At 33.3% G+C, this 21,966-nt stretch overlaps 1 protein-coding gene across 1 annotated transcript in view; it reads right to left on the bottom strand.

The window, feature by feature from the left end:
• LOC129938547 (protein turtle homolog A-like) overlaps positions 1-21,966 on the bottom strand; it is a 103,317-nt gene that overhangs the window by 74,214 nt on the left and 7,137 nt on the right. Inside the window, exons 3-6 of the mRNA XM_056046180.1 lie at positions 12,907-13,039; positions 8,963-9,171; positions 2,873-2,983; positions 1,065-1,268 (exon numbers count right to left, since the gene is read on the bottom strand). Of these exons, the coding sequence (XP_055902155.1) occupies positions 1,065-1,268; positions 2,873-2,983; positions 8,963-9,171; positions 12,907-13,039 (657 nt within the window). The remainder of the gene's footprint in view (positions 1-1,064; positions 1,269-2,872; positions 2,984-8,962; positions 9,172-12,906; positions 13,040-21,966) is intronic.

Below are 21,966 nucleotides of genomic sequence, written 5' to 3'. Positions count from 1 at the left end.
AGTCGTAAGCGTTTCTGTTTTTTACATCATCACAGCCCTAATAAGCCATTACGACCTTACTAACCTCGTGCATACAACGACCACTAACTAACTAAACCTACCCAACAGCCATTACTCCTTAAGTTCTGTGGAAGGGGATGGTCCTCCTTGTGGGGTAAAGGTTAACTGGTGGTAACCTATCCTTAGCCAAGTGAACTGACAAAACGCTTTTGGCAGGCTCTCTCATGGAACTCTTCTCATAGGATTTAACCTAGTAGCACAATCGATCTTAATTGATTTAAATACCCACTAACTAAACCTTACCTAACCTAATCTAGATATTCCAGACTTAAAGTCAATTCAGTACAAATTTGGATTAAATTTATTTTAAAAAACTGTTTTTTTTTTGAAGAAATTTTACTTGGTGTTGTTAACAAGATCTAATAAGTTTGGATATTGATGTCAAATTCGTTTCTAATTCTTAAAATGTTGAAAATCAAAAATCTACAGTCAACTAAATTTTAAGTAACAATATTTTTATGTGAACCAATTTTTTTAATTATTTTTTTAAATTGCAATCGTCGAAAAACTAGGCACTGAATGTTTTTGAAAGTCATTATTTTGTTATCTGTTAAATAAAACTCTTTTGAAGCCGATATCTTCACCTGTTCTTGAGATATGGCTGACGGAAAAACGAACGTATGGACATTCAAACGTGCCACAGACACAGAAATCTCTCTTAAATCATGGACTGAAATTCAAAAGACCTTGAATCATCCAAAAATGTTAAAGTTTTCAATTTGACAAATCAGGTCGATTTAAATAACTTCCCATGTGCAAAAGTTACAAATTGGCAACACTTGTCCTCGTGTTGGCGGCGGCGGCTTCGTCGTTGGCCCTATGAAATATTCGTTTACATTAACATCGCAAAACAGATGTTGTAGGTAGATCTGTTCAAAATACAAAATGCAAACCATGATGACAAAATCAAAATCAAAATCCAAAAAAAAGAAGAAAATAGCAACAAAATTGTAAAGAATGAATGAAGAATATCTACGAGTACCATATTTTTCATTTATACTCACAATTGACATCCAGGATGACGACCTTGTTGTTGGGCGGCGTTAGATTTGTATTGCTAGCTACACAGACCAATCTCGCATTCAAATGTTGTCTGCCAATATTTGGATATGACAAGTGGTTAACGGTCTTTCCATCCGGTCGATGTTCAAAGGATTCATCAATCACAGTATTGTCCAAGTACCATGTTACGTTTGGTCGTGGGCGTCCTTGGTTTTTGTTGTGTTTGAAATAACAGTTTTTTTTTTATTTTTGTATCAATCAATTTTTCCGTTCAGGTATCCAACATTCAGCATCGACAGCGTAATGAAACGAATGAACATTTCCAGATACACGTCACATAGAAAGAGAAAAGGAAAAAGACAGGAAAAAAGGATATTGTCAGTATTGTTGTAGATTGGCTATAACATATTTTTAAAGTAATTTTAAGGTTAGCTTTACTTTATTCTCATTGATTTAATGACTTAAATTAAGGAATTTCCTTTTTATAATTTAATATTCGAGATCGAGTAGTTTACAGGAGGCACGAATTTCATGCAAGTGGTTCGTGAAATATAAATGAGGATGCAGGGAAGTTAAACTCTGTTTCAATTTACCAAATGGAAATAAAATCGTATATCTTTTCCAGGATGAAAAAATATCCTTTAAACACATTAACAAGTGAGTTATATATGTTTGGAACCTATTACCCTTGTGATTTGAATTCACTCTACTGTGACTTAAAAAAATAAATGTATACACAACAAAATGAGAGATAATAGGTTAAAATTATTCTGAATTTAAAACATCCACATCAATGGCAATTGCACAGAAAATTCAAAAAACAAAATATAAAATTTAAGTTTAAACAAAATTTACTAATCCATGTGAAACGCGATTCTGTACAACTTTATCACGTTTTACTTCAAATTAATCCCAAAAATACGCAATTCAAATTAGATGTCAACTCAATGGCCTATACGCGAATCACAAAGTAATAAGGGCTACAAAATACAAGCAATATAAAAATAAAATAAAAAAAGTAAAATGTCGCTGTCACTATAGCACCCAGCTAGCGTAATGCTTATGGCTCTTAATATAGGTAATCAACATGGGTGAAATTGCGACGCTTTTTAGAGAGCCAAATAAATTTATTTTGATTTTTTTAAATGGCGGGTGGCGTGAAACATAAAATATAATCCATTTTAACATTTTCATTGGACATCAACGTTGCACCAGAGCTTCATACTTGTATGAAAAAAAGCACATCAATGTTCCTTATTTGACTTTTTTTAGGTAAAGGACGGGACATTATGTGTATGTTATGTATGAAAACTGTGTTAAAGCTTTGTTTAAGATTTTATTTAAAAAGTTTGGTAATTTAAAGTTTTTTTTTAATTGATTTAAAATAAGGTTTGGGTAGTTTACCGATGAAAGTGTTGAAATAGCGGCTCTTGAATAAGTTAGCATCTTATAAATCAATATTAGTTAAGAGCTAATGAACTTTAAAATTCGTATTTGCTTCTATGTGTCCTACACATCTTCTTTCATATTTCAAACACTCAAGTTACCATGTTATACCTCAAAATTAGAAAAATAATATTTTTTAAATCAGTAATTTATAGAGATTTTTTGTATTCCAAATTTTCAAACTAAAATTACGTCAATGATACTCAAATCTTAATATTTTACTAGTTTTAAAAGTTTTCAAGATTTGTATAACAAAATACCTAAAGGATTTTTAGAGAAAAAAAGAGTAAAGCGTAACCTTTAAATTTCTTGAATCTTGTAGTGAATGGTTTTTAAATAATATCATATAAAAGTTTTGACTTACCTCCACCCACTTCACAAACCAGGATTACATCGCTACCTTCGTTGTAGGCTTCGACATTATTCGTTCGTTCATGACGTTTTGTATCAAAAATAATTGGTCTTTCTGGCGGTACTGTAAGTGAAAAAAAGGAGTAAAAATTATATAAAATAAGTTATTTCCCAAAAAATAAATTGTAAAAATATTATTATCATTCAAAATTATTTTTAGTATCTACCATCTAATTATAAGATCATAAGATGAACTTTCCAATGAGGGGTTACTTTTGGGTATTCCAAATGAAACAAGTATTTTATAATAAAAATCAATGAATAGTTTGTAAATTAAATCAGCCAGTCATAACGGTATCAGTTACTGGACGATAATAATAATCGGGCTATGTGTCTCCTATTATTTCACTAATACCATCTTCAGAATTAATTTAATTGTAGAGCATTTGCATTGACCTTATATTTCTTTTCGTCTTACAGAAAAAAGTCTAAGAGCATTTAACCAGAAGATTTTGGTGCTCAGTTTTGATCACTTTTTCTCAAAATAAAACGTTGTGAATTATTAAAATTATTCCAGGCAACGGCTTAGTTACTTAAAAAGCTTCGGTTCCCATCGATCACCGAAATCAAGCATCAGTGAGCGTGGTTAGTCGTCAGATGGGAGACTCTCTCGAAACCTACCGCGAGCTGTTGTCATGTGTTCTTTCTGTCTGGTGTTCTTTCTCGTCTGTCCTTCTGCTTTGTATAAAGGTCTTGTGTCGATATCACCTTATATAGTCGTATTCGCTCAAGATGCCTCTATTTTAAATGTCAATATGTAACAGCTTCATGACTACTGTCGAAATTACCTCCTATTGGAAAACCCTTACCTGACTAACAACTGTGAGAAAGAAATTCCAAGAATAACTCTTGGAGGATTTGTTAATATTTGTGTGTTTTGAAACAAAGATTTCAATCAAGTTCTAAAAATATTTAGTTTTTTCAAAAATTGAAAATTTATTATTTCTAAGCCCTAGCTTGAAAAATTTGATGGCCCCTGGACAAATGTAAGTAATGAATCGCTGAACTTTTTACTGAACACTCACTTTCCTGGTAGTACTCTTACCGAAGCTTGGAAAATTCATATTTTCCAAGTTCCAATACAACATATCCACAAGGTTAGATCACAAGGGAAAAGCTACAGTGGGCTCTCAAAACCTTCAAACCGTTTTAATCTGCAGGACCCGATGGAATAATACCAGCCAAGCTACAAGAAACTTCTTACATAATTGGACCGATCCTTGGGCTATGTTCCCTTGGCATAGAGAGAAGTTAAATCTGTTTTTAAACCCAAAAGAGGTAAATCCTAAAGATCTACGACCTATAAGTCTATCATCATTCCTTCTTAAGACCTTGGAAAGATTGATTGATATCCATTTAAGGGCACGTATCGATACAAAACTTCTGTCTTCGTCTCAACATGCCTATTGTTAAGGTAAATCGGGGGAAACAGCGTTACACACCGTCGTACGCACCGTCGAATATTCCCTCTATCATAAAGAGTTCAATATGGTTGCTTTCCTTGACATCGAAGGTGCCCTTAACAACGTTGACATATCTGCAATAACATCTGCACTAACATCGCTTAATGTAGAGAGTTCGCTTCGGGAGTTAATTCATTTAATGCTTACTAGCAGAAAATTAACGCTTAACGTGGTGTTGGAGTCAAAAAAGCTTCTGTAGCTCTCTTTTAATGCAAAAAAGCTATTTGTAATACATAGGGCTTACAACCCTGAATCACGCATTGGCTATACACATCGGTAATCAGACCGATTTTAATGTACGGTATGGCAGTATGGTGGACTGCTTTAGAGAAAGGAATAAACAGGGATAAATTAAATATAGTCCAACGTTTAGCTAGGCTATGTATAAGCAGATCGACTCGCACGACCGCAAGACACCTTAATCTACCTAACACCTCTTGACATTTTCAGCAAACAAATAGCTGCAAGATCTGCTATTCGCCTCAAAGCTTCGTCCCAGTGGAATAACAACAACATTGGTAACTTCGTTATTCTTAGGTATTTAGAACCAATTCCAAAGGACACAGACTACATCATCCCCCAACAGAAATTCAACAGAAATTTCGAGATCTCTATACCTCCCAGATCTTTCTGGGACATTCCTGGAAGATGGGTCGATCCATTTTTATACAGATGGTTCAAAAACAAAAGAAGGGGTGGTGTAGGTGTGTACTCTGAACGACTGAAATTAAGAGTCTCATTCCGCCTCCCCAATCATTGTAGCGTTTTCCAGGCGGAACTATTGGCGACAAAAGAAATCTTGTCCTTAATGAAAAGAAAGAAAATGTGGTATCAACATCTCCCATCCGTATTTTCTCAGATAGTCAGGCCGCTATCAAAATCTCTGGACCCTGTCTCTATAAACTCTATAACAGTCCATAACTGTTGATCATCTCTAATGGAGATGGCACAGCAGTTTAATATTTGACTTTGCTGGGCCATAGGTAACTGTAAGGCAGATGAACTTGCGAGGAACGTTACAGTTTAACCCATTTTATCACGTTTGGCAAATTCTGGCATACCAATCGCTTCTTGTAAACTATTGCCAATGCAGGACGCTATTAAGAAGGCAAACACCAGGTGGAACAACATCACCACGTGTCAGGTCACAAAAAACATCTAGATTTAAAGCGATCAAGTTGTTTGCTATCTGTAAGCAGATCGCATTTAAGCTTGATAATCGGTTTCATTATCGGGCACTGTCTAATAGGAATGCATGCCACTCGGCTAGGTGTAAATAACTTTTGCGTATGGACGAGGAAGAGGACGCAACAGTTTTTCACCTTCTCTGTACATGCCCTGCTCTAGTTTGAAAACGTAAGAATTACCTATAGGAAAATTCTTCTTTAACGATCTAAACGATCGCAACTGACTCAAACTGGTTCCATTGAGCTTAAGAGGAAGCCACAAGATTCATGTGGTATCAAAATGGAGCTAGAGCCTAGCTAGAGCCTAGTGACTTACAATTGGTTAATCCGAACGGCTAATTTGAGAAAGAACTTTCGATGGCAAAAATTACTCTTCGAGGATTTGGTAATTCCACAAGAGACAGAACCCGTGCAAGAAACCTTAGTTTAGTAGCAAAGGTAGGGATTGAACCCAAGATCTCTAGCAAGACACTCCTGTACATTATGACGAGATGCTAAAAATTGGCATTAGTTTATTTTTGCCATTTGTTTAAAGGAGGCATTATTACGCTAGACCATATTTCACGGCATGCACCGTGAGTTTGATATCGGAGGCATTTAGTGAGAAATTTTTTTTAAAGTTAAAACTACTCTCAATCTATTGAGCAGACATTTGATTCTTTAAATCATTTTATTACTTTTAAAATATGAATATAAACAAGGTTAGAAAGTGTTTATTTTTGGCAGTGAAAGGCACTTAATGAAATAACACTTTGAGCCTTAAATTATTTAAACTAAAAAATCTTAATGTTTTTACATTATTCTATAAAATTTGAGCTTTCAGATTAGCAAACATTTCTGCAGTTTTTTAAAAACATCCACTTCAACCAAAGATTTTTATTTGTATTTCTAAACAAAGGTTTAAATCTAGTTAAACAAATATTTTTTTTCGAAAATCCTAAACAAACTGTTGAAAATCTATTACATTCAAACTTCCCTATAACGAACTTCTACAGAACGAAAATCTCTCTATTACGAATTGATTTTGAGTTCACATATTTTTGGTTACTTTTTTGGTGTGTTTTGATCTCCTTATAACGAATTTTCATTCAGCTAATTTTTATCTACATACAACGATGTTGTAAATTCAAATCCCATACGTTTTTGTTTCCTTTCAAATAATTTACTGCTAAAAACAACAGCATGTAAAGAAAAACAAAATTATAAGGGATTTCCCCGAGATTTTAAATAAAACCGTTCTATGTTCAAGCTTCAGTGAAAATAATTGAAAATGTCTCGAAGTAACATTTCTCTTGAGAAAAAGTTGTTGATAGTTAATAAAGATGAAGAACGATTGACTAAAAAAGCAGATATTGCTATTGACGTGTTTCGAACCTTTCTGGAGATGAAGAGAAACGTGTCGACTAATTTATTTGGATCTCTCAATTTATTAGACGATTTTGTTGAAAAAGAAAAATAGAAGAATGTTATCCAAACTAAAATCACTGACTTCTTTAAATAAGAGTAAAAAAAAATCAATATAACGAATTTTCTATATAACGAAAAACATTTGTGGTCCCGTTCAAATTCGCTATAGGGCAGTTTGACTGCATTTTTAAGTTGAAGCATACATTTAAATCGAGGGATTCAAATCCTGAACCAAAAATCAACTTTATCTGATAACTACTGAGAACTTCCGACACCTAAGTGAGATGCTAAAAAAACTATCACTGAGTATCTAAGTTTGACGAAATAGTCTTAAAGCTGACAACCTAGATTATGCTGATATGATTTAGATTGTCTAGATCGTTAAAGAAAAATTCTCCTAGGTAATTCTTGCGTTTTTGAGCTAGAGTAGGGCATAAACAAAGAAAGTGAAGAACTGTTCCCTCCTCTTCCTCGTCAATACAGCTTCTGCAAAAGTCATTTGAGAATACGCCTAGCCACGGCGGCGCGGCGCGCTTTCCTATTAGACAGTGCTCTGTTATGACACCTGTTATCGAGTTTATATGCAATCTGCTAAGAGATAGCAAGCCTTGATCGGTTTTAATCTAGTGTTGGCCAGATGTTTTTTGTGACCTGACACATGGCAATGTTGTTCTACCTGTTGTTTGTCTTCTTCATAGCGTTTGTATTAGCCAGAATTTGACAATTTTATCGCCAAAAGTTCCACCTGGAACACGATACAATTTTAGGGAAGGTTGCATAAGAGACTTAATTTCAGCCGTTCTGAGTACACACCTACACCAACCCCATCTTTTGTTTTTGAACCATGGTATACAAATGGATTGACTCGTCTTTCAGGAAATCCCTATCCTCCCAGAAAGATCTCGAAGGTATAGAAATATGGAAGTTTCTGTCGAATTGCAGTTTGGGGATGGTGTAGTCGACGTCTTGGAAAGAAAAAAGATTTATAATTTTGCCAGTACTAAAACAAACCACCATCATAGAGGAATGGTTGAGTGCTTTTTTCAGCAGAGTGATTCTTAGAAGCTGAAATCTCACTAGACGTAATTATATCTATAGATAAGGCTCAATTAGTAATTAAACAAAATAATTGTAATGGGTGTAGATAAACTCCAACGTAAATTAAAAGAAGCTTCTCTTTAGCCGAGTGTTACCTTTTGGATGCGAATAGCTATTTAGGGCGTCATCGCATCGGTCCTTAAGATTTACTTGATTTCGAAAAGACTTACATGAAATATTTGGCAACCAATTAATTTGGCATGTCGAAGAAATGTCACCCGTAAGATTTATCTGTGTCCAAATGGTTGTGTAAGGCCATTTCAAAATCCAAAGTGGATAAAACTAAACCACGGGACTTGGAAGACCATATAATAGACAACATTTTAAGGGTTATGCATTCGAAATAATTTTTTTAATATTTTTAGAAATTGAGTTATAATTTTTTTGTATTCTTTCTATTTTTCTAACGCACCCCGTATGTTATAGAAAAATTTAATGACTTTATAAAAAATATACATTTATTACTATTCATTCAGCACATACATTCACGTTAAAATATATGATTAAAGAGTATATTTAAAGAAAAAAGGAAACAAAAATTAAAAGAATAACCTATCATTACCTTTTATATAATTACTTGTTTTTCGAAAAGCAGTCAGTAATTACGAAGAAGATAATCGATTTTTTAAATTTTGTAAATGAACCAAAATTTATGAACAAAGATTTGTGCTGTCATCAATCTTTTCTTTTTTTTCTTAAATAAAATAACACCATGTTGTGCTTAATTTGAATAGGTCTTTGTTTCAAACACATTCTTTTCTGTTGTCGACGTTCAAAAATAATTCTTTGACCTAAGTCTGGTGTACAATAGAACTAAGTGTACACTCTTCGAACCTACAACGACTTTATATACGTAAGTCTTATTAATACGTATGTAGGTATACTCACCAATCACTGTTAAATTGATTTTGAGATTACGTGTTGGAGAATTTCGAAAATCCACACGACATCTGTATACACCCTCGTCGGACAATTTAATATTGTCAATTTTAAGTTGAGCCGGATGCGATGTGCTGCTAAAGTATGCACGTGTACCGAATGCTGTAGGCGAGGACCAAAGTTTAGCTTGTCCATATTGACGACCTCTCACATCAAAACTAGAAATAATGATATGAAAAAAATAAAATTGATTATAAAAATGTTATTGCTTTCAAGTTAGTATATATGTATAAGATTTATGATGGTCATAGTTTAAATGTATGTATTTTGTAAAATGCTCTTGGTCCTTTTTCCCTCCATAGGAATATGTGTAAGAAGACTGTCAAAATCAGATGCATGTCGTGTTTGTTTATTTAAAAAAAACTGCATGAGGTATATACAGAATTTAATGAAAAAATCGGTTCCTAAACGAAAGAGTACGAAGTCTAGACAAAAAACAGTTTTTGTTTGGCAAAATAAATAAATGAGGCGCAACAGTTCGTTCAGAACTATGGTCTAGTGACTTACAACTTTCAATCATTTCTGCTTGTGCAAGTAATGTTGTCAGGGATAGAGAGAACCTATACTTTGTATGCCGCATCTACATTCCTGAATATTGCATTGGCTTGGAAATACAGAGTGTGGTAAGAAATTCCACATTCACTCAGTGCGGCTAGAGAACGAATCTCTGTAGTTGACAGTGTGACCAAAGTTGGGGTCGAGGCTATACTGATTAGCATTCCTACAGTCGTATAACGTTTGAGATGTTTAAGGGGAGAAATTCAGCTCATAAACCGTTAAAGTAACGGTAAAAAAAGGTGAGACAAGAAACTTTACATCGATGTTCGAACCACTTCTTATGATGGTAATATCACAAATCATTCTAAATACTCTACGTTCAATACTTTCCAAGAGGCTTAAATAAGTTGCAGGAGCACCAGCTCAGAAAAGGGAGTTATACTCAAGCTCTGGAAGTATATAAGTCTTGTAGATAACTTGTAGATCAGAGGGATAGAAGAACTTTTTGCATCACCTTAGAAAACCCAAATATCTTGCGGTATTTTGACATTGTGCATTTATTCCCCATTCTACAAAGCTGTTTAGGTCGAAATTTAATAAGCTTATCATATTTTGACGTTGCAGTTCCACATCTGAAGAAGAGAGATGTGAATCTGAAAACGAATATGAAAAGCTAAGAGTACTATTGTCAGCGATACAATGTATTGGATGATTAAAAGCTGTCGACGGGACATCATCAATACAAATGAGAAAGAGTGTAGAAGAAAGAACAGAGCCCTGGGGCACATCAGCATTTATTTTGTGGCTTTCAGACTTAAACACGTCCAATTCTTCTTCCATTGAACGATTCTAGATTTGTAGGAGATAAGGATTTGTACTTTGTGTAAAGACCGTATAATATTTTGTATGAATCACGTTGCGTTTTAATCTAGCCTTAAAAACGGTGGAATATGTATTGTTGTTTGCATTTTCAGATAGGTTTACTTAAAAAACGAAATCTAATACAAACATTATAAGTAAAGTTTCCAGTTCAGGACAACAATTTCCTTTGAATGGGGATTGAACAAATGTTCATTTTGCTGACCAATGTTATGACCATAATTTACTTGTTTAAATGCAGTGCCAGTGTTTGGAAAATATTAAAACCGGTGCACTTGGTTCTTGAAGTTTTCATGCTTCATGTGCAGTTTATAAAGACATACACTGATTAAAAGGAGTTTGATGTATTACGGTAGAAATGTTTAGCGGTGAAATATCAATAAAAAAACGAAAGCCATGAAGCGCTAAAGCGGTTTTCAAACGATTTAAAATTTGAAATTATAGTTTGTATTATTTTCAGGTGCGTAGACACATTTCTTGCATTGTCTTAAAAATCCTAAATACTTAGCAAAATTTGTTGAGTTGATCTGAGGAACAAATACAGCTGATATTTTCGAATTGAACAATGCTGTCAAAATTGATCGCTGCAGTTCAAGTTTTATATCTAAAGGATAAAGTTGAAAATCTAAAAACGAAAATGAAAAGCTAAAAGTACTGTCATTGCTAAAACAATGAATATGAAAATTTTATTCCCAGAAAACACTTCGTTTATGAATATAACGAAGAAAGTTGGATACAAAACAGAGCTCTCATTTTTTTGTGGATTTCAGAATTGAAACCATCGAATACAACTTTAAAAAAGGGCATTTCTAAGTAACTACCTTCTTTCTACAAAAATATGTTTAAATTTATTTCACTCTTTGGTAAGAAAAACCATAAAATTTTTTGTTCTTCAGCATGACCTTGAAAGTAATTGACGTAAGTGCTATTGGATTATATTAAGGTAAAGAGGATGATCATCTTTTGAAGGGAGAGGCGGGACATCAAATTTAAAATACAGACATAAAAGCTTAGGCAGAAGTTTTCCTATCGTTGAAAATCTTAGAATGTGACCCTCACAGTAACTTGTTTGATTTTATTTTAGTTTTACTCAGTTTAAAACAAAGAAAACTTACGTCTCTGACCATAATAACCTTTTTTTAACTAGAATAAAACTATAAGTTACCTTTGATTTAAATTGAAAAAAATCAAAAATTGTTAAAAATTTACAAATGATAAAATAAATATATTAGGTGGCACAAAAGTCCGTTGGGAACTAGGGCCTAGTGGCTTACAACTCTCAACAATTCCTGTGTGCGAGTAGTGATGTCAGCAATGGAGGGGACCTTTAGTTTAAGAAAGTACTTTTCATGACAAGAATTACTCTCGGCACAGGCAGGAATTGAACCCAAGTCCTCTGGCATGAAAATCTAACGCAATAACCATCATGCCACGAGTACTTCTGTCAACTACTTGAATAAAAATAACTTCCAAAAGGAAGTATTATAAAAGTGTCTATAAAGCTAATAATTTCAATAAGTGATCCGAAATTCAGTAAAATTAGCTATGAGTTTCAATTTAGCCCTAAACTGCTTTCAAAAGAGTTCACTTATTAAAAAATTGGACCTTTTACAAAGAAGATTCAATTTTTTTTAAGAATAAGTCACGATAATGATTTAAATATATATTCTTCTAAAGTTTAAAAATAAGGAACCAGAGAAGACAAAAGTTCCTATGCAACTTCTATAAATTTAATCTATCTTATATAATCCGTCGACTTCATATTCCGATTACATTCAATTATTTTAAGTCTTAGACTTTAAGTTTTTCAATCTTCACTTAAAAATTCAGTAAAAAATATGTTTTAAAAAAACATAACATACTTACATGTTTGAATTCGTATAAAATTTGAATTGAATCCGGATCTTTTAAATATTGAATGAACTTTTTAACCATAGAAAGAAAATACTTTCGAAACATAATCACAAAGAACCATCTCGTTTTAACATTATACATATGTTTGAAGATTTGTATAGGTTAAGGTACATTCAAAACCATCAAACCCAACCCATTAAACTTATATAGCAATTTCAAACAGACATCTTATAACAATGAGATACTTGAATAGAATTAAACGTATATATTATGTACATAATATCTGTATGTATGTATGTTTATCAATGTATTTTCTTGCCATATATTTTTTTGTTTGCTCATCCTTCGTAAAATACTCAGTGATATTTGGATATTTTTTCGATCAAATTTTGCATGAGTATCCAATTTCCATACCACAAGCTCAAACGTCTTCTGTATCTAACAACCATGAAACGAAATTCTTGAATCTTGAAATTGAGAACCAAGCCAAGGGTATAGAAACGAAAGAAAGGAGGTTGATAGGGGTTTTGGGTAAGTGGGCGGTTGCGAGGGCAACCGACATCGTACAACGTAAAACGTAAAACGTAACGTAGGTACGTATAAGAACATACATACATACATATAATAAAAATAACAAAGTTAACAATCCTTCGGGTACTTACTTATAAAGGGGCTCTCCGTCACCTTCGCGAAACCAAAGCACCATGTAAACGGCATCGTCTCGTTCCATTGGTGTTATATCACATGGAAGCATTGCTTGTCGTCCTAGGACGCCTTCAACGGATGTCAGCGGAACTAGAAATAACAACGGAAATAAGAAATATTAATAATGTACCTATATATATATCTTTATAAATACGGCTACGTAGATGAATAAAAACGTATGCATGTAAATATTAATATAGCTTTTTTGAAAATCCTTGGTGTACGTTTATAAACTTTGGTAGGAGATATTATGTTTTTATGATGTCATAGAAATAAGTTAATTAAAATTATATTAATTTATTTATATACGAGTCTTCCTGAAATGTATATTTATCTTAAAAATGCTCTTACACCTTAAGTTACGTACACATATTATTAATTAGAAAAAACTTTTAAATTTTATAACATTTACATTTTCTTCAAAAGTAAGACACTTTTAAGAGATTTCAATTCATGTATGTGATAATAAATTGGGTTTTCTAACTCGTTTCAGTGAAAAATGAGTATGAAAAGTTTTACCAGGATAATGGTAGGGAATTATTCAAAAGTGAGCTATTAAAGGATGAGTTTGGGGCATTCATAAATAAAAAGGTATTTTACTCTTAAGAAATTCGTCTCTGGTTATATGTATAAACAATAAATTTTGAGAGTGGATAAATGGTAAAGATTTAACAATTTTTTTTAAGGATGAATGAGAGGGCAAAAAATACTTTCTTCCTTTTTATATTTCAAGTACAAGAAAAAATATCAACTTTAAATAAGTCTTATAAAGGGTTTTTCAATACTGAGTTTCATTTTGCAGATACTGCTATTTAGGCAGCTGTGAGCATTGAATCTATCCATCTTTTGACATTTAATAATACAAAACAAAAAAGAGGCTGAGATCGACCCACACTGATAACTTCCCATCCTTCTGTCGATGTGTCTTGCTTAAGAGTTTGTCTATATGTACCCGTATAAATTTTTACCAAATTTGCGTACTATTTTTTGTAGATTTTAGTTTTTATGAAAAAACGGACTGTTGGATTTTTATATTAAAACTACTGAATATCGAAAACAATATTTTCTGAGAAATCAAATAAGTTTGAAGGCAATATTTTTAAGTTTTGAAAAGCTATTTGAGTCGAAAGTAAATTATTACCAACTTTTTGTTAAATTTGTTTAGGTTTTTAATTTTTTGTACAAAAACTGTCAATTCGATTTTTTTTTTAAATTAAATCGAATGTTGAAAACAATATTTTTCAGGAAGGAATGCAAAAAACTTTTCAACCGGGCCAAAGCTGCAAGACTAGCCTCTCATTGGGACTCCTACAAAGAATCTATAAGAATCTACAAGAAGGCACTAAGAAAATCCAAGTGATCTTCTTGGCAATCCTTCTGTGGCATGATAGAAGAAACTTCTGAAGCCTCTAGGTTACGGAAAATTCTTTCAACTAATCCAGCTATGCCAAGCTGCTTGAAAAATTTAGACGGCTCCTGGACAAATTCAAGTAATGAATCGCTGAACTTACTATTGGACACTCACTTTCCTGGTAGTTCTCTTACCGAAACTTGCAACAGTTATATACGTTCAAGTTCAAATACAACATATCCACAAGGTCTGATCACAAAGGATAAGCTACAATGGGCTCTCAACAGCTTCAAACCATTTAAAGCTGCAGGACACAGATGGTATAATACCAGTCGAATTACAAAAGGCTTCTGATATAATTGTCTTAACCTGATACATGTTCCCTCGGCATGGAGAGAAGTTAAAGTTGTTTTTATACCTAAAGCAGGTAAATGCTCCCAAGTCAATCCTAAAGATCTACGACCTATAAGTCTATCATCATTCCTTCTTAAGACCCTGGAAAGATTGATATCCATTTAAGGGCAAGTATCGATACAAGACTTCTGTCTTCCTTTCAACATGCCTACTGTAAAGGTAAATCGGTGGAAACAGCATTACACACTTTAGTACGCTCCATCAAATAATTCCTCCATCATAAAGAGTTCACTTTGGTTGCTTTCCTTGACATCGAAGGTGCCTTTAACAACGTGGACACATCTGCAATCACATCTGCACTGACATCTCTAAATGTAAAGAGTTCGCTTCGGGAGTTAATTTATTTAATGCTTACTAGCAGAATAATTAACTCAAAATTGAGCAACTCTTCTTGCAGTCGATTCGTTAGTAGAGGGACACCGCAAGGTGGTGTTCTATCCCCTCTCCTCTGGAACCTAGTGGTGAATGAAATAATACCTAGTCTGGATGCGGAGGGTTTCAGAGTGATAGCCTCTGCCGACGACCTTGCTATAGCAGTTCCAGGAAAGCATCTTAATATCCTAAAAGAACTCTTAACAAATGCCTTAGACAGACTAATACTTTGGGCTGATCGGTGTGGACCAGGTGTTAACCCACACAAAACCGATCTGGTCTTATTTTCGAGGAGATACAAAATTCCATTTGTCAACCCTCCTTATATTAAATTATTCCAATTAAAATTCTCAGACGAGGCCAAATACCTAGGTCTTGTCTTAGACAAAAAACTAAATTGGAAACGCAACGTACAGGAAAGAGTCAAAAAAGCTACTGTAGCTCTCTTTTCTTGCAAAAAAGCTATTGGTAATAAATGGGGTTTACAGCCCAGAATCACGCATTGGCCTTACACATCGGTAATCAGACCGATTTTAACGTACGGTGTGGCAGTATGGTGGACTGCTTTAGAGAAAGGTATAAACAGGGATAAGTTAAATAAAGTCCAACGTTCAGCCTGCCTATGTATAAGCGGATCGCTTCGCACGACCCCGTTTGCGTCACTGGACAACCTTGCTCTACCTCACACCTCTTGACATATTTAGCAAACAAATAGCTGCAAGCTCTGCTATTCGCCTCAATGCTTTGTCGCAATGGACTAACAACAACATTGGCCACTCCGTAATTTTAAGGCACTTAGAATCAATCACAGACTACACCATCCCCCAACTACAATTCGACAGAAACTTCCAGATTTCTATACCTACCAGATCTTTTTGGGAGGATAGGACATTCTTGGAGGATGAGTCAATCCATTTTTACACAGATGGCTCAAAAACCAAAGAAGGGTTTTGGTGGTGGTGTGTACTCTGAACGACTAAAATTAAGTCTCTCATTCCGCCTTCCCAATCAATGTAGCGTGTTCCAGGCGGAACTTTTAGCGATTAAGGAAGTCTTGTCTTGGCTCAAAGAAAACGTGATATCAACATCTGATATCCGTATTTTCTCTGATAGCACTGACTCAAAATCCAAACTAACCTGTAACTTTTTTAGGATGCATTATCATCTGGTAAATCTCGCGTGGTTTGAAGACGTCCCATATACTGCAATTTTGCTTGTTAACACAGCCATTCATCCAAAAATCCGCCTCGTCACTAAAGATGATTTTTCGGACGAAATGGAGTTTCTCTTCCAAACGATTTGAAGCCTAGTCAGTAAACAAACAGCGTGGCATTGTCTACGGCCATGAACTTTGAGCTTTTTGAATCTTTGCTCAGTTGAATCTTGTACGGGTGTAGGCCCAAGCCCCGAAGCAAAATTCGCCAAATTGAAGTCTGCGAAAGGCCGAGTTCTTGTGGACGGCGAGGAATAGACTTCCTCGGATTCTGCTGTACACTTTCACGGACCGCGGTGATTTTCTCTGACTATCTTGCGTTCCTTGTTCGTACGGGTGTTAGCTGATTATTTATCTGGCCGAGAAGAGTCAACTGTGAAGGGCCACCACGTCTACGGTAAGATGGGCGCAATACGCGCATCGTTTGCGTTAACGAACACTCATTTTGATAATGAAGTTTTATCACAAAATGGCCGCCACGGGTTGCCAAAATCTACCCGCGCCCAATACAATTCAAAATAAAATCAGTTTTAAGTCAAAATCTTCATTAATTTCTTCCTTGATTATAGATTTTAACTTGCAGGCAAAAACTGACTTCTGGATTCGTTGATTTAGATTCAAAAGACCTTGAAACGTCGCCAAATGTCAATCATTTCTTTTCGACTTTCCCGACTTACGAGTATTACAATAACTTCCTATCGGAATTTAATACACTTTTTTAAGCTATCTAAAAACACGAAGTTGTTCCTTCAATGAAATTTACGACTGTTTTCCAAATTTTTAATCTTTGTCTTTAATATTGAATTGAAATGTTTAAAGTATCGAATAAATAAACCATTTACGCTTAAACGGTTCTTAGCAAAAGAAAGTAAAAACGGTTTGAAAGTAATTTTGTTCCTGTAAAAAAATCGTCGTCTAAGGCTACGATATCAAGTTTTTTTTAACAATTTGCAAAAATTTAAAAATTGCTTTGAAAGCGGGTATATTTAAATTCTAGACGATAATTTAAATCGAATTCACAGCACTAACTTCTTTTTAGAATTGTTTTTCAAAGTCTAGAAGGCATTAAATTCAAATTTTCTTCAAACTAATGATCATCATAGATTTTTTTTTTCTCTATACGACTTAGTCCTTTAAAGAAGTATTGTTTTGTTTCAGGTGCAGTTAGTTCGATGAGTGGATTATACGTCACAGTAACAGAGAAACAATCACAATGTTTTTTTTTATTTCTGAACGTAGTAAATCACAGTCAAAAAAGCTCGCAATTGGCAACCGATGTAATCTTACACCTTAAGACTTTTTTCTTTGGATCCACGTAAAAGAGAAGATTTTCACCACCGCTCTACAACCCGTTTTAGACCTGATGATGTTAGTAATCAAGTTATTAAAGCCTTTCCCTTGGTAATTTATTGAGAGACATTTGGGATTAACCAAACTTTTTCCTTAAATAGCTTTAGTAAAAGAATCACCAAAGCAATCTTTTTGATAGTCCATTCTGCAAAATTTGGTGTTTTTACTTGTAAAATTTCCAAGTAAAATTTCTTTTTATTATCAAAATGTAGGAGGCATAAGATCTAAACTAGATTATTTATACATCATCTTTGCATCTTCTGAATATGATTTAATAATGTTAACTGAAACTTGGTTGACATCTAATCAATTTACATCTGAATTATTTGATTTAAGTAACTATACTGTATTTAGGAAAGATAGATGTAATTTATTAACAGGTATGGAAAAAGGAGGAGGTATTTTGATTGCCATACGCTCTTCATTATCATGTAAACAAGTAAATTTACTATCTAATAATAACATCAGTGAAGCATAGATTGATATTGATCAGTTAATTGTAGCACTTTTATTTAATAATAATATTGAAGTTTTTGTTATGTTAAGCTACATTCCTCCTAGGAGTTCTCTTGAGGTGTATAATATACATTTTAATAATTGTAAAAATATTTTAGAAAATCTTAATAATTTTCTACATGTTATATGTATTGGAGATTTTAATCAAGGAAATATAAATTAGATTCTAGACTTAGATGAAAAATATTTTGTTCCTTACAATGTCAATTCCGAAATTGAAGAAAGTATCATAGATTTTTACAGTCAATTTGACTTAATTCAAATCAACTCTTTTGTAAATGATAATTTAAGACTTCTTGACTTGGTTTTTGTTGATAAAGAATTTTTTATTGTTATTGAAAAGTCTGATTTGCCGCTTATACAAAATTCTATACACCATGTTGCGTTAGAAGGTACCTTTCATTTTTATGATTATATTAAAAAAAATAATGTTTATAATACATATGTTCCAAATTTTAGCAAAACAAACTTTGATGCAATGAATGAGTATTTTCTTAACTTTCATTGGGATTCTGTTTTTTTATTTGATAGCAAAATTCAATTAGAAATCGCCAATAAAAATCTACTGACAGCCATCAAAGAAGCAATGCATCGATTTATTCCAAGTAAATACTCGAAATTGAGCTCAAACCCTGTATGGTTTAATAAGAGATTAATTAATCTTAAAAATAGAAAGAATAAAGCTTTCAAATTACATAAACAAAATTATAATAATCTTGAACTTCGATCTAAATATAAGGCTATTCAACGCGAATTTGACACATTAAATACATTTTGTTATAATTCCTACATGTTTACGATTGAATGTAATATGAGGAATAACAGTAAATGTTTCTGGAACTTTATTAATTCTAAACGTAAGACCATTGGTTATCCAAGCTGCATGAAATTCAATGATTCTACAACTAGTGATGTTCAAAAAATTTGTAACCTTTTTGCTAGATATTTCCAATCCGTTTACTCCTCGGAATTATTTTCAAACCAGGAACTACCAAGTGTTTCTAAGGTATTTGATATAGGTTCTATGATTTTGGATGTCTCCGAAGTAGAACAAGCGTTGCTTGAGCTTGATGCAAGTAAAAAGGAGGGTCCGGATGGGATTCCACCTATTATTTTTCATAAATGTGCTCGTTCACTGGCTAAACCACTTACGGACATTTTCAATGCATCTCTATCCGAGGGTAAATTTCTGGATAGTTGGAAACTATCATTTCTTACCCCAGTTTTTAAATCTGGATCTAAGCAGGATATTACCAATTACCGGCCTATTAGCAAGATTTCTGCAATGCCAAAACTATTTGAAAAAATTGTTTACAACAGGTTATCTTTTCAATTACGTAACTATATATCCGAATATCAACACGGTTTTATTTCTGGTAAATCAACAACAACAAATCTGTCTCTAATGACTAATTACATCATAAATAAATTTGAAGATCATATACAAACAGATATTATATTTACTGACTTTGCTAAAGCATTCGATCGTGTTAACCACAGAGTGCTTCTGCATAAATTGTATTCTCTCGGTTTTCACTCTACACTTCTGAGCTGGTTAAAATCTTACCTTTCCAACAGGATTCAAATTGTTAAAATTGAAGACTATTATTCTGAAAATATTTATGTCCCATCAGGTGTTCCTCAAGGAAGTCATTTGGGCCCATTGTTATTTTTATTATTCATAAATGATATTCCGTCAATTTTTGTATCTTCTCCTTGTCTCTTATTTGCCGATGACCTTAAGTTGTATCGTGGAATTAAATGTCTATCTGATTGTCATTTACTTCTTGAAGATGTACTTAGATTAACAGAATGGTGTCAGTCTAATTTCCTCCATCTTAATGTATCTAAATGTCAAGTTATGTCGTGTTTTAGACATACTACCCCTATTCTATTCAATTATGAACTTAATCATGTAAATCTAGAACGAGTTGAATGTAAAAAGGACCTTGGAGTCGTTTTAGACTTTAAACTTTCATTCCTGCCACTATACGGTTAACAAGGCTAATCAAATGCTCGGGTTTTTAAAGAGAAACACAAGAGAGTTCAAAGATCCATATTCTCTTAAGTCACTTTTTAATTCTCTGGTAAGATCTGTGTTGGAGTATTCTAGTGTAGTTTGGAATCCTTTTTATAGAAACTCCTGTAATAGAATTGAAAAAGTTCAAAGAAACTTTACTCGATATTTAATCTTTAAACTACATTGGCGAATTGATATGCCAACCTACAAAACAAGGTGCTCACTATTCGATATTAAAACTCTGGAAAGTCGGCGTACTTGCTTCTCTGTTATATTCATCAGAGATATTTTAACGTATCACATAAAATGTCCTAATTTATTAAATCTTATAAAACTTCGTGTTCCTCAGAGGAATGTTCGTGAATCTAACTTTTTATATGAATATTTTCATCGCACAAATTATGGACTTAATGAGCCAATTTCTCGTTGCATCAGGGAAACTAATGCTGTATGTAATAAAATAGATATTTTTAAAAGTTGTTCAAGAGATACCTTCAAAACATATGTTTTAAATGAATTAACTATTCAATCAGCTGAACTGTAATATTTTTGTTAATTGTTATTATATTATTGTTGAGTTTTTGTTTTTCTCATTCATATAAATATTATCTATATTATTAATAAATTAAAAAAATTATGTAAATCCTAGTCTGTAAGAGTTAGCTCTCTGCTTGATGATAAATAAATAAATAAATAAAATAACATTTAATTGAAGTCGATATCTGTGCTGCTTTTTGAAATATTTCCGACGAAAAAAAGTATCCTCAACGTAAGAACGTACGTGTAAATTGATGTAAGATTGTCTTAAAATTATGACGATATTTTGATTACTAGGAATTAGCCCTACTACATTTACATGCAATCAGTTTTATTTTGCTCAAATCTTTTTTATTACTCTTTAAACTAGATTCAATGTGATACACTCAGGCGTATACATGAGTAAATTTATATCCACACATTTAAACAATTATCCACTAGAACACAAATTTCTTAACCAAATTTTCAAAAACATTAAGCCTTGATATATTTGTCTTGCAATTCGACTAAAAACTGAACTAAATTCCATCCGACAGAAATGAAAAACGCCTCTAATTTCTTCAACAAACATCAAGTGGTATGTATAAATATAATAAACCTACTCATCGTGATTTAAGGCACTTAATGCCGCAATCATATCTCCCAAGTGTACCGATTGCATTGCGATAAATCTACAAATACATAATTTACCTCCCAGCATCACTGAACTACATCTCATACAGATGTTCCAAAAGAAAAGCGCACACAAAACAAAAAATATAAAGTGAAAAACTACATGATATCCAAAAAGATTCATCTTCACAAACATTTGCTTATTAAACGAGATTTTTAAACACCTTCCAGAGAAATATACTTCTTCTTCTTAGCCAACCAGCATCTCTATCATGCTTCATGCATCTTATACCTAAATGCATGGATATGGATGAAGGAATGAAATTTGTCTTGCTTCCTTTTGCCTTTTTCTTAGACATCTTCTTATGCTGTGTTGTGCCTTCATAATATCGGACGTTGCAGCAACAAAATCATCTTAAATAGCAGCCAACTTCATTACGATGCTCATAATCACGGATTGCAGCCGTCTTATTTCTAATGCCTACCTATGAAGAAGTCCTCCACCTCATCCCCTAGCACCGCAATCTCCGTCTAAGCATCAGAGCCACTTTGAATGGCCCGTTAAAATACAGAAAAAAAAACTTAATAATATCCTACTCAGTCTCCTTGGGGGCGCAAGATGGTATCCATTA

The sequence above is a fragment of the Eupeodes corollae genome, chromosome 1 (assembly GCF_945859685.1).
Source record: "Eupeodes corollae chromosome 1, idEupCoro1.1, whole genome shotgun sequence".
Lineage (NCBI taxonomy): Eukaryota > Metazoa > Arthropoda > Insecta > Diptera > Syrphidae > Eupeodes > Eupeodes corollae.
The sequence above is the reverse complement of the archived record's forward strand: the minus strand, read 5'-3'. Positions and strand labels throughout refer to the sequence as shown.